At 42.1% G+C, this 12,729-nt stretch overlaps 1 protein-coding gene across 2 annotated transcripts in view; it reads right to left on the bottom strand.

Moving 5' to 3' along the window:
* Positions 1-297: 297 nt before the first annotated feature.
* The window catches only part of zdhhc3b (zDHHC palmitoyltransferase 3b), a 13,946-nt gene continuing 1,514 nt past the window's right edge, over positions 298-12,729 (bottom strand). Inside the window, exons 2-8 of one of the 2 annotated variants that reach the window (XM_079828651.1) lie at positions 10,782-11,119; positions 7,053-7,106; positions 6,536-6,660; positions 4,146-4,242; positions 3,942-4,023; positions 3,699-3,829; positions 298-1,632 (exon numbers count right to left, since the gene is read on the bottom strand). In XM_079828651.1, the coding sequence (XP_079684777.1) occupies positions 1,474-1,632; positions 3,699-3,829; positions 3,942-4,023; positions 4,146-4,242; positions 6,536-6,660; positions 7,053-7,106; positions 10,782-11,090 (957 nt within the window). In that variant the 5' untranslated portion in view covers positions 11,091-11,119 and the 3' untranslated portion in view covers positions 298-1,473. The remainder of the gene's footprint in view (positions 1,633-3,698; positions 3,830-3,941; positions 4,024-4,145; positions 4,243-6,535; positions 6,661-7,052; positions 7,107-10,781; positions 11,120-12,729) is intronic. The other variant, XM_079828652.1, reaches the window with a different exon arrangement.

Raw genomic sequence — 12,729 nt, 5'->3', positions numbered from 1 at the left:
AAAATAAACTATTATCTAATAAATGCGTGTGTGTGTGTGTGTGTGTGTGTGTATGTGTATATATATATATATGTATATATATATATATATATATATATATATATATATATATATATATATATATATATATATATATATATATATATATATATATATATATATATATATATATATATATATATATATACACACATATACATACACACACATTATTTAAGACGATTAATGAGAAGATATAATTACTGTAAAGTAATTAAAAAAAAAAAAAATTGCATATCTTTTTTAAATAAATGTGTGTATATATATATATATATATATGTGTGCGTGTGTGTGTGAATATATGCATGTATATATGTGTGTGTGAATATATATATGTATGTGGTGTATGTGGTGTGTGAATATATGTATGTATATATGTGTGTGTGTGTGTGTGAATATATGTATGTATATATGTGTGTGTGTGTGAATATATGTATGTATATATGTGTGTGTGTGAATATATGTATGTATATGTGTGTGTGATTGAATATATGTATGTATGTATGTATGTGTGTGTGTGTGTGTGTGTGTGAGAGTGTAGATACGTTTATATATGCGTGTGTGTGTGGTGTGTGTGAATACATGTATGTATATGTGTGTGTGTGTGTGAGAGTGAATATATGCATGTATGTATATATACACACACACACACATATATACACACACACACACACATATATATATATATATACATATATATATATACACACACACACACACACTCATATACATATATACACACACATTTATTAAAAAAATATATTGCTGACTTTTAATCGTAATCCTGTAAAAATGACTGTATTCCATAAAGGAGAACCAACAATGAGAATTAAAAATAATAATAATAATAATGATAATAATGTAAATCTGAGGGTTATTGCATTTAATTATCGTGACAATAATGTCACACTGCAAAAAAAAGGAAAAGATTTTGCTGTGGAATATGACTCAGACATGTTTTCATTAGTGTTATGCAAATTATGAATTAGTTTCGATCAAGAAAGGAAAAAAAAAACATTCAGGAGATTCTTCATTATTCATAATAAAATCAAATTTGGCAACAGCAGATTGGTCGTCCGCTACAGCAGCGACTCTAAGGCTGGAGAACGACGCGAGCGAAAAGAAAAGGCATTTCTTAATGAACCAGCGAATATAAAGGCATCTGTCAATCAAACCAATCAAATCCCCAGATCAGCAGCATGTGACCGTCAGGGTCAAGGCCTCACTCAGTTCCTCAGGAAACATGATCTCCATCACAGCGCTCGCGGTGTGGGACGGTTACACCATCAGAGTGTGTGTGAGAGTGTGAGGGAGCCACTGGGACAGTGTGGCGTGGTCAGATCTTCCAGAAGAGATGGAGGTAAGAGCAGAGAGAGACGTTTGTGTGGAGAGACGGACGAGAGACGCTGAGGTTGTGCTGGATGGACGGCCGTCTCACACCACGTACTGGTAGAGGTTGGCCTTGCCGTGATCCGGCGTGGCGAACGGGCTGAGCCAGGCCACAGAGAACGGGTGGCCGAACACCACCTTCATGTTCATCCACTTGGACCGCTTGGCCCATCTTCGCTCCTCTTTCTTCAGCTGCTCGATTCCCTGCGGACGAGAGTTTGATTTGAGGATCTCTGGGCAGGTTCAATCCATCTAAACGCTTTCCACAGATGACAAACCCTTCTCACATGGACTGATATATCTGCCAGATTCATAAATGATTTGTGGATCTCGAATAGTGGAAGATGGAGATGTTTATTCAATGACATGTTTGGTCATATCGTCAATGGGTTAAAACAGTTCAAAAGCTCATTTGTGTTACTTTAAATAAAATAAAACCTAACCCAGATATTTCATATATTATTTCAAGGAAACATCTCATTTTCATTTAGTTTAACTTGATGTAACTAAAACTCAAATAAAAGTGTGTGTGTGTGTGTGTGAGACAGTATGTGTGTTTGTGAGTGTGAACGAGTGTGTAAGTGTGTGTCTGAGAGTGTGTGTGACAGTATGCGTGTGTGAGAGAGTGTGAACGAGTGTGTGTGAGAGTGTCTGAGTATGTGTGTGAAAATGTAAGTGTGTGTGTGAGTGTCTGAGTGTGTGTGTGTGAGACAGTGTGTGTATGTGTGTGTGTGAGAGTGCGAGAGTGTGTGTGTGTGTGTGTGTGTGTGTGAGAGAGAATGTAAGTGTGTGTGTGTGTGTGTGTGTGTGTGAGAGTGTGCGAGAGTGTTTGTGTGACAGTATGTGTGTGTGTGTGTGAGAGTGTGAACGAGTGTGTAAGTGCGTGTCTGAGAGTGTGTGTGTGAGACGATATGTGTGTGAGTGTGTGTGTGAGAGTGAGAGAGTTAGAGAGCGAGTGGGTTTGTGCGTGTATGAGAGTGTGTCTGTGAGTGTGTGTGTGCGAGTGAGTGTGTGAGAGTGTGCGAGAGTGTTTGTGTGACAGTTAGTGTGTGTGTGAGAGTGTGAACGAGTGTGTAATTGCGTGTCTGAGAGTGTGTGTGTGAGACGATATGTGTGTGTGAGTGTGTGTGTGAGAGAGTTAGAGAGTGAGTGGGTTTGTGCGTGTATGATAGTGTGTGTGAGAGTGTGCGCGTATATGAGAGTGTGTGTGAGACAGTATGTGTGTGTGACAGTATGTGTGTGTCTGTGAGTGTGCGAGAGTGTGTGTGTGTGTGTGTGCGAGCGTGTGTGTGTGACAGTATGCGTGTGTGTGTGTGAGTGTGTGTGTGAGAGTGAGAGAGTTAGAGAGCGAGTGGGTTTGTGCGTGTATGAGAGTGTGTCTGTGAGTGTGTGTGTGCGAGTGAGTGTGTGTGAGTGTGCGAGAGTGTTTGTGTGACAGTATGCGTGTGTGTGAGAGTGTGAACGAGTGTGTAAGTGCGTGTCTGAGAGTGTGTGTGTGAGACGATATGTGTGTGTGAGTGTGTGTGTGAGAGAGTTAGAGAGTGAGTGGGTTTGTGCGTGTATGATAGTGTGTGTGAGAGTGTGCGTGTATATGAGAGTGTGTGTGAGACAGTATGTGTGTGTCTGTGAGTGTGTGTGAGTGTGCGAGAGTGTGTGTGTGTGTGTGCGAGCGTGTGTGTGTGTGACAGTATGCGTGTGTGTGTGTGTGAGAGTGTACGAGAGTGTTTGTGTGACAGTATGTGTGTGTGTGAGAGTGTGAACGAGTGTGTAAGTGCGTGTCTGAGAGTGTGTGTGTGAGACGATATGTGTGTGTGAGTGTGTGTGTGAGAGAGTTAGAGAGTGAGTGGGTTTGTGCGTGTATGATAGTGTGTGTGAGAGTGTGCGCGTATATGAGAGTGTGTGTGAGACAGTATGTGTGTGTCTGTGAGTGTGTGTGAGTGTGCGAGAGTGTGTGTGTGTGTGCGAGCGTGTGTGTGTGTGACAGAATGCGTGTGTGTGTGTGTGTGTGTGTGAGAGAGTGTGCGAGAGTGTTTGTGTGACAGTATGTGTGTGTGTGAGAGTGTGAACGAGTGTGTAAGTGCGTGTCTGAGAGTGTGTGTGTGAGACGATATGTGTGTGTGAGTGTGTGTGTGAGAGTGAGAGAGTTAGAGAGTGAGTGGGTTTGTGCGTGTATGATAGTGTGTGTGAGAGTGTGCGTGAGACAGTATGTGTGTGTGACAGTATGTGTGTCTGTGAGTGTGTGTGAGTGTGCGAGAGTGTGTGTAACTTACGGTCTCGTCGTTACAAATGGAGTGCACCTGCGTCCCGAACATCACAGAGGTGAAGATTAGGAAGAGCAGACCCTCAAAGCACAGGAGGATGAGGAGGATGACGGTTGCCGGAGGAGAGAAGGAACTGCACTCTGAGGACGGGAAACAGGAAGCTCGAAACTCATGGGCCAATCAGAGAGCTCCGTTACAACACAAGCAGCCAATCATTTAGCAGCACTCTGAGGGCCAATCAAAATCACTCACTTGACCAGTCTTCTTCAAAACAGAAGACAAAATGGAAAGCCACCATCATGAGAGAATGAAGGGAAATCAAAGCAATGTACATCTGGAGAAGAGACAGGAAACAGAACGGGTTATTGAGACACTATTATAGGTTTATGAAATATGACCAAGCAAAAATCCTCCTTATAATCGGTGTGTGTGGTGTGTAGTTGCGAAGAAACTCACGGTGAAAAGCACAAAGTATTTTTGGTTGTTCTCTCCCACACAGTTGTTGACCCAGGGGCAGTGATGGTCCATCTTCTTGATGCAGCGTTTACACACACTAGACGGAGCACACACACACACACACACATTTTCAGGAAACTAGCTCTGAAGGGCACAGTCGAGGTTCTGTGTGTGTGTGTGTGTGTGTGTGTGAGTGTGCAAGGGAGTGTGTGTGCTTGATTGTGTGCGTGTGTCATTGAGTGAGTGAATGTGTGTGCTTGATTGCGTGTCAGTGAGTGAGAGAGTGTGTGTGCTTGTTTGTGTGTGTGAGTGTCCGAGAGTGTGTGTGTGACAGTATGTGTGTGTGTGTGTGAGTTTATGTTAGAGTGTGTGTGTGAGAGTATGTGTGTGTGTGTGTGTGTGTGTGTGTGTGTGAGTTTATGTTAGAGTGTGTGTCCGAGCGTGTGTGTGTGTGTGTGACAGTATGTGTGTGTGTGTGTGTGAGTTTATGTTAGAGTGTGTGTGTGTGTGTGTGTGTGTGGGAGTATGTGTGTGTGTGTGTGAGTTTATGTTAGAGTGTGTGTGTGTGTGTGTGTGTGTGTGTGTGTGTGTGACAGTATGTGTGTGTGTGTGAGTGAGTTTATGTGTGTGTGTGTGAGTGTGTGTGTGTGTGTGAGTGTGTGTGTGTGTGTGTGTGTGTGCTTGTTTGTGTGTGTGAGTGTGGCTGTATGTATGTATGTATGTGTGTGTGTGAGTTTGTGTGAGTTAGTGTCCGAGAGTGTGTGTGTGAGTTCATGTGTGAGTGTGTGAGAGCGTGTGTGCGAGAGTTTGTGAGTGTGAGAGAGTGTGATTGTGCAAGTGTGTGTGTGTGAGGGTGCAAGAGTTTTTGTGTGTGTGTGTGTGTGTGTGTGTGAGTGTGAACGAGTGTGTCTGTGTGAGAGTGTGCATGTGCAAGAGGGTATGTGTGTGACAGTATGTGTGTGTGAGAGAGTGTGTGTGTGTGACAGTATGTGTGTGTGAGTGAGCTTATGTGTGAGTGTGTGTGTGTGCTTGTTTGTGTGTGTGAGTGTGGCTGTATGTATGCATGTATGTATGTGTGTGTGTGTGAGTTTGTGTGTGTTCGTGTGAGTTAGTGTCCGAGAGTGTGTGTGTGAGTACATGTGTGAGTGTGTGAGAGCGTGTGTGCGAGAGTATGTGAGTGAGAGAGAGTGTGATTGTGCGAGTGTGTGTGTGTGCAAGAGTTTTTGTGTGTGTGAGTATGAATGTGCAAGAGGGTGTGTGTGACAGTATGTGTGTGTGAGAGAGTGAGTGAGTTTGTGCGTGTATGATAGTGTGTGTGAGAGTGGGTGCGTTTGAGTGTGTGAGTGTGCGAGAGTGGGTGCGTTTGAGTGTGTGAGTGTGCGAGAGTGTGTGTGCGACAGTTTGTGTGTGTGTGTGTGTGTGTGTGTGTGAGAGAGTGTGAACGAGTGTGTGTGTGTGAGTGTGAACGAGTGTGTGTGTTTGTGACAGTATGTATGTGTGAGTGTGTGTGTGTGAGAGTGGATAATAGAGTGAGTGTGTATGAGAGAGTGTGTTTGTGAGTGTGCGAGAGTGTGTGTGAGAGTGTGAACGAATGTGTGTGTGCATGTGCGAGACGTTATGTGTGTGAGAGTGAGTGAGTGAGTGAGTGAGTGGATGATGTGTGTGTGTGTGTGTGTGTGTGTATGAGAGAGTGTGTGTGTAAGTGTGCGAGAGTGTGTGACAGTATGTGCGTGAGTGTGAACGAGTGTGTGTGTGTGAGTGAGTGTGTGTGAGTGCGTGTGACAGTATGTGTGTGTGAGTATGTGTGAGAGTGTGTGCGTGTATGAGAGTGTGTGACAGTATGTGTGTGTGAGGATGTGTGTGTGTATGAGAGAGTGTGTGACAGTATGTGTGTGTGTGTGTGTGTGTGTGAGTGAGAGTGTGTGCGTGTATGAGAGAGTGTGTGTGTGTATGAGAGTGTGTGTGTGTGTATGAGAGAGTGTGTGTGTGTGTATGAGAGAGTGTGTGTGTGTATGAGAGAGAGTGTGTGTGTATGAGAGAGTGTGGGCATGTTTTTGTGAAATATCAGGACATAAATGTGTATAATGACACTGGTATTACAAAAAGAGGGTGAAATATGAGGACGTTCCCCATGTCCTCACTTTTCAAAATGCTTATAAATCATACAGAATGAGTTTTTTTTCACAGAAAGTGAACTGCACAGTCTCCTGTGATGGGTAGGTTTAGGGGCAGTGTGTGTGTGTGTGTGTGTGTGTGTGATGGGTAGGTTTAGGGGCAGTGTAAGGGGATAGAAAATACGGTTTGTACGGTATAAAAACCATTACGCCTATGGAATGTCCTCACATTTCACAAAAACAAACAAGTGTGTGTGTGTGTGTGTGTGTGTTTACCTGCAGTGATGCGCTCGATCAGGTTTGATGCTGCAGCATTTAGGACACTTATACACCACCTGTCCAGGCTTGAGCTGCAGACTCTCGATAAACTCTTTAGTGGCGTTTCCCTTTGGAACGGCTCCCTGAGAGCAGAGCAAGAGGAGCGAGTCAAAACCCCTGAACCATTACAATACTACTATTGTCTTTTCATTTTATTTAGTAAGTATTACTATTAATATGTAAAAGTCATATTGATATATTAAGGGCCAAAGTGTGCAGCCCTACAAACAAGCACAGCAAACCTGGATCTTTATTTAGTTTATTAATAAATAAGTAATTTTTTCTCCAAATTGCGCCTTTCCTTTGTCATTGTCATTGGTAGTTTCAAAACATTCGACAGAACTCAACCAATCACTTGAGTTCAGGGCGGGGTTATCTGTGTGACTGACCAATCAGAGAAAAAGGGGAGTGTTTTATTTTGCATGAGAATTACGAAAACTCATTTAGTAACACAAAAGGCAAAGAAATGACATACTTCACCTATAAACATCAAGTAAGCTCCAATTGGCTGCAATTCTGTCACTTCATACTGCATATCAGAAACATCAAGAACAATATCTATAATCCATATCTGTCACAACCCAGCAGATGATGATTACATATCTGTAGAATATAATATCTGAAGCACTTCCATTATTCATATCCGGCAGAATAGACACGAACCCGCCTCCTCTCACTCGCTTCATTTGCTCCGGATGACTATTGTTGCTGTTACAGGGCTTGAATTTCGGCATAATTTGCTGGATATATATATATATATATATATATACAGTGGGTAAAATAAGTATTTGAACACTCTGCTATTTTGCAAGTTCTCCCACTTAGAAATCATGGAGGGGTCTGAAATTGTCATCGTAGGTGCATGTCCACTGTGAGAGACATAATCTAAAAAAAAAATCCAGAAATCACAATGTATGATTTTTTAACTATTTATTTGTATGATACAGCTGCAAATAAGTATTTGAACACCTGTCTACCAGCTAGAATTCTGACCCTCAAAGACCTGATAGTCTGCCTTTAAAATGTCCACCTCCACTCCATTTATTATCCTAAATTAGATGCACCTGTTTGAGGTTGTTAGCTGCATGAAGACTAGGGTTGGGAATCGTGAGAAATTTTCCGGTTCCGGTTCTGGTTCCGATTCCGCCTAACGATTCCGGTTCCGATTCCGGTTCCATTAAAATGATTAAACAAATAGTGGTAAAGGAAAAAGGCACAATACGCAACTCAAACAATCCATTTTGTGTTTATACTTGCTCTAAAATTAATTTACAGGTTGGCAATGTCAAAAAAGTCCTGTACTGTACATATATTACAGTATTAATTAAGCCAACCTTGCAACACATTTTTTTCAAATGAACACCTCTGAAATTGTCTTATTACATTTTATCTCTCTGTCTCTGAATAAAACCAAGTTATAAATTATATTTATTAGTTATATTTATTAATTAGTTGTATATTAATTTAATAGTAATTCAGTTATTCAGTGAACTTGTAAATAATAAATTGCAATTCAGCATTACAAAGGTAATTGTGCCTAAACCATGGTGTCTCAACGGTTGACATACACACATATATAATATATGCCTTTCGCTATAAATCTGGTATAAGCCCTGAGGCACTCTGTGCTGTAGCAAATGTTTTGTCAAATTGCTAGTGCAGCCTCCTTTGCATGTTATTAACTTTTCACATGTGTTACATTTTGCTTCATTATCATTCATTCTTTGGAAATAAATCCATACTTGTGACTTTCTCTTCGCCATGCTGGTGGTCAACGAGAAAATATCTGACGCAAAACCGTGAATGTGTAGCGCGAGGGCTTTAAGGCTGAACTGAGTTGCACTCCTGGAAGCGGCAGGCAACGTCATTAATATTCATGATGAGGTGAGCCAGGGTTGCCAGGTTTTCACAACAAAACCCGCACAATGGCTACTCAAAACTAGCCCAAAACAAGCCCAATCGCGTTTCAGGGGGGCTTCTCTGGTAAAATTCGCATTTCCGGGGCTAAATATCACATAATTGGGGTCGCTTCAACCCGCGGACATGAAACACAGCCCGCGGCAACAGTGGAAAACGGGAAAGCGGGAAAACCACGGACTTGGCAACACTGGCTGTCACTCGCTATTAAAGGATACGCTTCCAGCGCTTCGCACACACATTGCACCAGAACCGTTTACGGAACCGAAACTTAGGAATTTCGCGCGGTTCTGGTATTTTTCAAAAATCAGTTTCGGTTCTGCATAAGAACCGGTTCTCGGTTCCCAACCCTAATAAAGACACCTGTCCACCCCATACAATCAGTAAGAATCCAACTACTAACATGGCCAAGACCAAAGAGCTGTCCAAAGACACTAGAGACAAAATTGTACACCTCCACAAGGCTGGAAAGGGCTACGGGGAAATTGCCAAGCAGCTTGGTGAAAACAGGTCCACTGTTGGAGAAATCATTAGAAAATGGAAGAAGCTAAACATGACTGTCAATCTCCCTCGGACTGGGGCTCCATGCAAGATCTCACCTCGTGGGGTCTCAATGATCCTAAGAAAGGTGAGAAATCAGCCCAGAACTACACGGGAGGAGCTGGTCAATGACCTGAAAAGAGCTGCTATATAGACTATTGTTAAATTCGTGGAAAATCGGGTGAACAGATCGCAAAACGTAGGTAAAGCTTGGCTCCGCTCACAAAGCCTACCTCTCTCGTTCGGCTTGAATATAATGTTTCCATGGCTGCGATGTAACATTTAATAAAGAACCTATTATTTATTTTGGAAATAAATGTTTGTGCTTCACTTGTGTCATAATATTCACGTAAAAAAGCATTAACATACAAAAAAAAGTGTTTTTGTGGTTGTCACGCACAGCCCTATCACTGGGTGACAAACTATTGTAATATGCGGACGACATTTTGAAAATAAAATATAATAATCTATAATTAGTCATCTATAAATATATATCTATAAATAATCTGTAATCTTTTTAAATCTGATGATTTTGTACTGTACCCATGTAATTTTCTATACGTACACGCTCTCTCTCACTGGTTTTCTGCAAACTATCTGCGCGCGCATCCTGTATGTTTACAAACAGTAAATTGGTCAATTGGCTTCAAGAGAAACAGCGGGAAGTTGTCGCTTTGTTTTTCCAATATATTAAAGGAACACTCCACTTTTTTTAAAAATAGGCTCATTTTCCGTCTCACCTAGAGTTGAACAGTTGAGTTTTACCGTTTACGAATCCATTCAGCCGATCTCTGGGTCTGGCGGTAGCACTTGTAGCATAGCTTAGCATAGATCATTGAATCTGATTAGACCGTTAGCATCTCGCTCAAAAATGACCAAAGAGTTTCGATATTTTCCTATTTAAAACTTGACTCTTCTGTATTTACAGTACATCGTGTACTAAGACCGACGGAAAAGGAAAAGTTGCGATTTTTCTAGGCCGATATGTCTGTGAACTATACTCTCATTCCTGCGTAATAATCAAGAGCTGTGAGCCGTCCCATGAGCGCAGTGGCTGGAAATAGGCTAACGTCCGTCAATATAACCAACATATTTGCACAGTGAGTGTGCTGGGGACTGTTTTACTTGGTGTGAACTAGTGTTAGACCGATATATCGGCCGATATTTGCGATTTTTACATCGCAATACAACGCTGCTGCGTTCGCTGATATTTTTTTCAAGAGATTAAGTTAAGTGCACCTAAGCATTAAATGACTAGGTTGTAAATAGTTTTAAGAGTATAAAAGTTTTAAGTATAGTACAGTCAGTGTGCTCTTTATTATGATGCTTGCTTGTTGATACTGTGCGCAATAGTGTAATTATTTTATTTATGCTTAAATATTTATTTTCAGAATTTAGTTTCACCACTGAAATCTTTTTTTCTTGTTCTACCTCACCTGTTTCTACTATTTGTTCAATATTGTTTTTTTTAGTTCAATAAATGTTCCTTTTTTAATTTTTAAATTGTTATCATCATGGTCATTTTTATGATGTAAATTGAGGGAGCAAAAGCAGTATCGGCTCCAAATATCGGCTCAAGAAAATCGGCAGCTCGTATCGCTCATCGGCTAAGGCTGATGAAAAAAAATCGGTATCGGCACTAAAAAATCCATATCGGTCGATCCCTAGTGTGAACGGGCCTGGACACGTGTCGCATCACACCTGATCAGGACCACCGTGTGTGTGTTTGTGTCTGTGTGTCACTCACCGGGTCGGTGCACATGGCTTTGAAGTGCGACGCCAGCGCGAGGAAGGCCAGCCCGTTAAACAGGGCGCCGTTAATGATGCTGTACACCACGTTCTTGGCCGGCAGCAGCATTACGAACACCACCACGAACTCTGCGTAGAACACCAGCATCCACGTGATCACGCCGCACACGATGCCGCAGCCGTCCCGGATGAACCACATGTCGTCGGCCGATTGGGTCCGCGGAGGGGGCGGGGCGCAGTGCTCCGGGCACAGATATCCGGCCTGCCGCTCGATGTCCCGACTGCGGTTAGCTGGGGAACTCTTCATCCTTCCCAACGGGAAGCACCCACATCCTCCTCCAGAGACAGAAAGACAAACGTGCACATCATCGTGTTAAATTCATGTTCCAGGTCATCTGGAATCAGAATAAAGGCCTGTTCACACCGGGACGATTTTCGCGCGCGTTTATCGCCGACGTTTAACGCCTCGTGACTAAACAATGGGCGCCAATGTGAGTGTGCACACCGACGCGTAAAACGCCAGGCGTAAAAGCGTCATTTAAAAAAAAACGCCTCGGGTTCGTTTTTTTATTTTGACGCGGCGCGTAAAAAACTGGCCGACCAATGAGATCCGCGCTTTTGTTCACGTGCCTGGAGCTGCTGAAGTGACAGTAAAACACGACTTGGTGGCGCTCAAGCACAAAATCGGTCTTGCCGAGCACACATTGATACGGCGAAGAAGTAGTAAGTAGACAAAGAAGAAGATGAGCTGCTAATGCTGCTTGCCAGTTAGCAAAAAGTGTGTGAATGGTTTTGGCCATAGATATAATATGTCTATGGTTTTGGCAAGCACGTAAATACTGTCTCTCTCTTCTTCTGTGTGACAAGCGAGTTTCAGAAGCGTAAAGTGCCGCAGCACCACCTTGTGTACCGGGAGCGCATCTACTGAATGTGCACGTTCACTCGGCGCAACGCCAGTGGAAATCGTTTGGGTGTGAACACTCAAGACGTGCAAGAAAAACGTCACGAAAAACGCTGGCGATAAGCGCGTGCGATATTCGTCCCGGTGTGTGCAGGCCTTAACTCATCTAATCTCTTCTCTGATGATGAGGGCGGGGCTGTCAATCACATGAGATCCACCAATAGCAAACCACCACCATCCAATCAACTCCCCACAGACAAACTCAAGCCCCGCCCTACATTTGTTCTTGTTTGAGAAGCGTTTCCCTCGGATATACGGCACAATAGACAATAAACTTCTGTTTCGGTATATATAAACGTGTAGCACAGCACTATTGACGTATGAATCAGACAGTAGAGTGTGATTGATGTTAAAAATAAATAGTGATGCACCGATCATGATTTTACATGGCCGATTCCGATACCGATTTTTATTTTTTTTACACAATAAAAGAACGAAAGTATACATGAACAAGATGTTGTATTTGGTATTTAACAGGCTAAATTGGCTTTTGGCTAATGAAAACAAGTCCGCAATCTGAAATTAACGGGAAACTGAATTGGAAATTAAAAGGCTGAAAGGTGACATTAAAGGCAACAACTGCATATTCTGCAATCCACTCAAAGATGTTACTTATATCAGCATTTGTTTTTAAATTCAGTGTGAAGAAAAAAATTCTTTACCAGTGAAATTAAATAAAACCACAGTATATAATTGTTCCAAAATGTTAAATCAAATCATGTTTAGTGCAAAAAAAAAAAACTAAGATGCTACAGCAGGTGCTTTTTAAATCAAATTAAATCAATGTAATTTTAAGGTAAAATAAAAATTATCATCCTATAGGCTACAGAACTGATAGTATTTCATTTCAAAAGTGCATGCATGCACCATCCAATCAACTCCCCACAGACAAACTCAAGCCCCGCCCTACATTTGTTCTTGTTTGAGAAGCGTTTCCCTCGGATATACGGCACAATAGACAATAAACTTCTGTTTCAGTATATAT

This window comes from Gobio gobio, assembly GCF_949357685.1.
Source record: "Gobio gobio genome assembly, chromosome: 11".
Classification (NCBI taxonomy): Eukaryota; Metazoa; Chordata; class Actinopteri; order Cypriniformes; family Gobionidae; genus Gobio; species Gobio gobio.
This window is presented reverse-complemented; position numbering and strand designations above follow the sequence as displayed.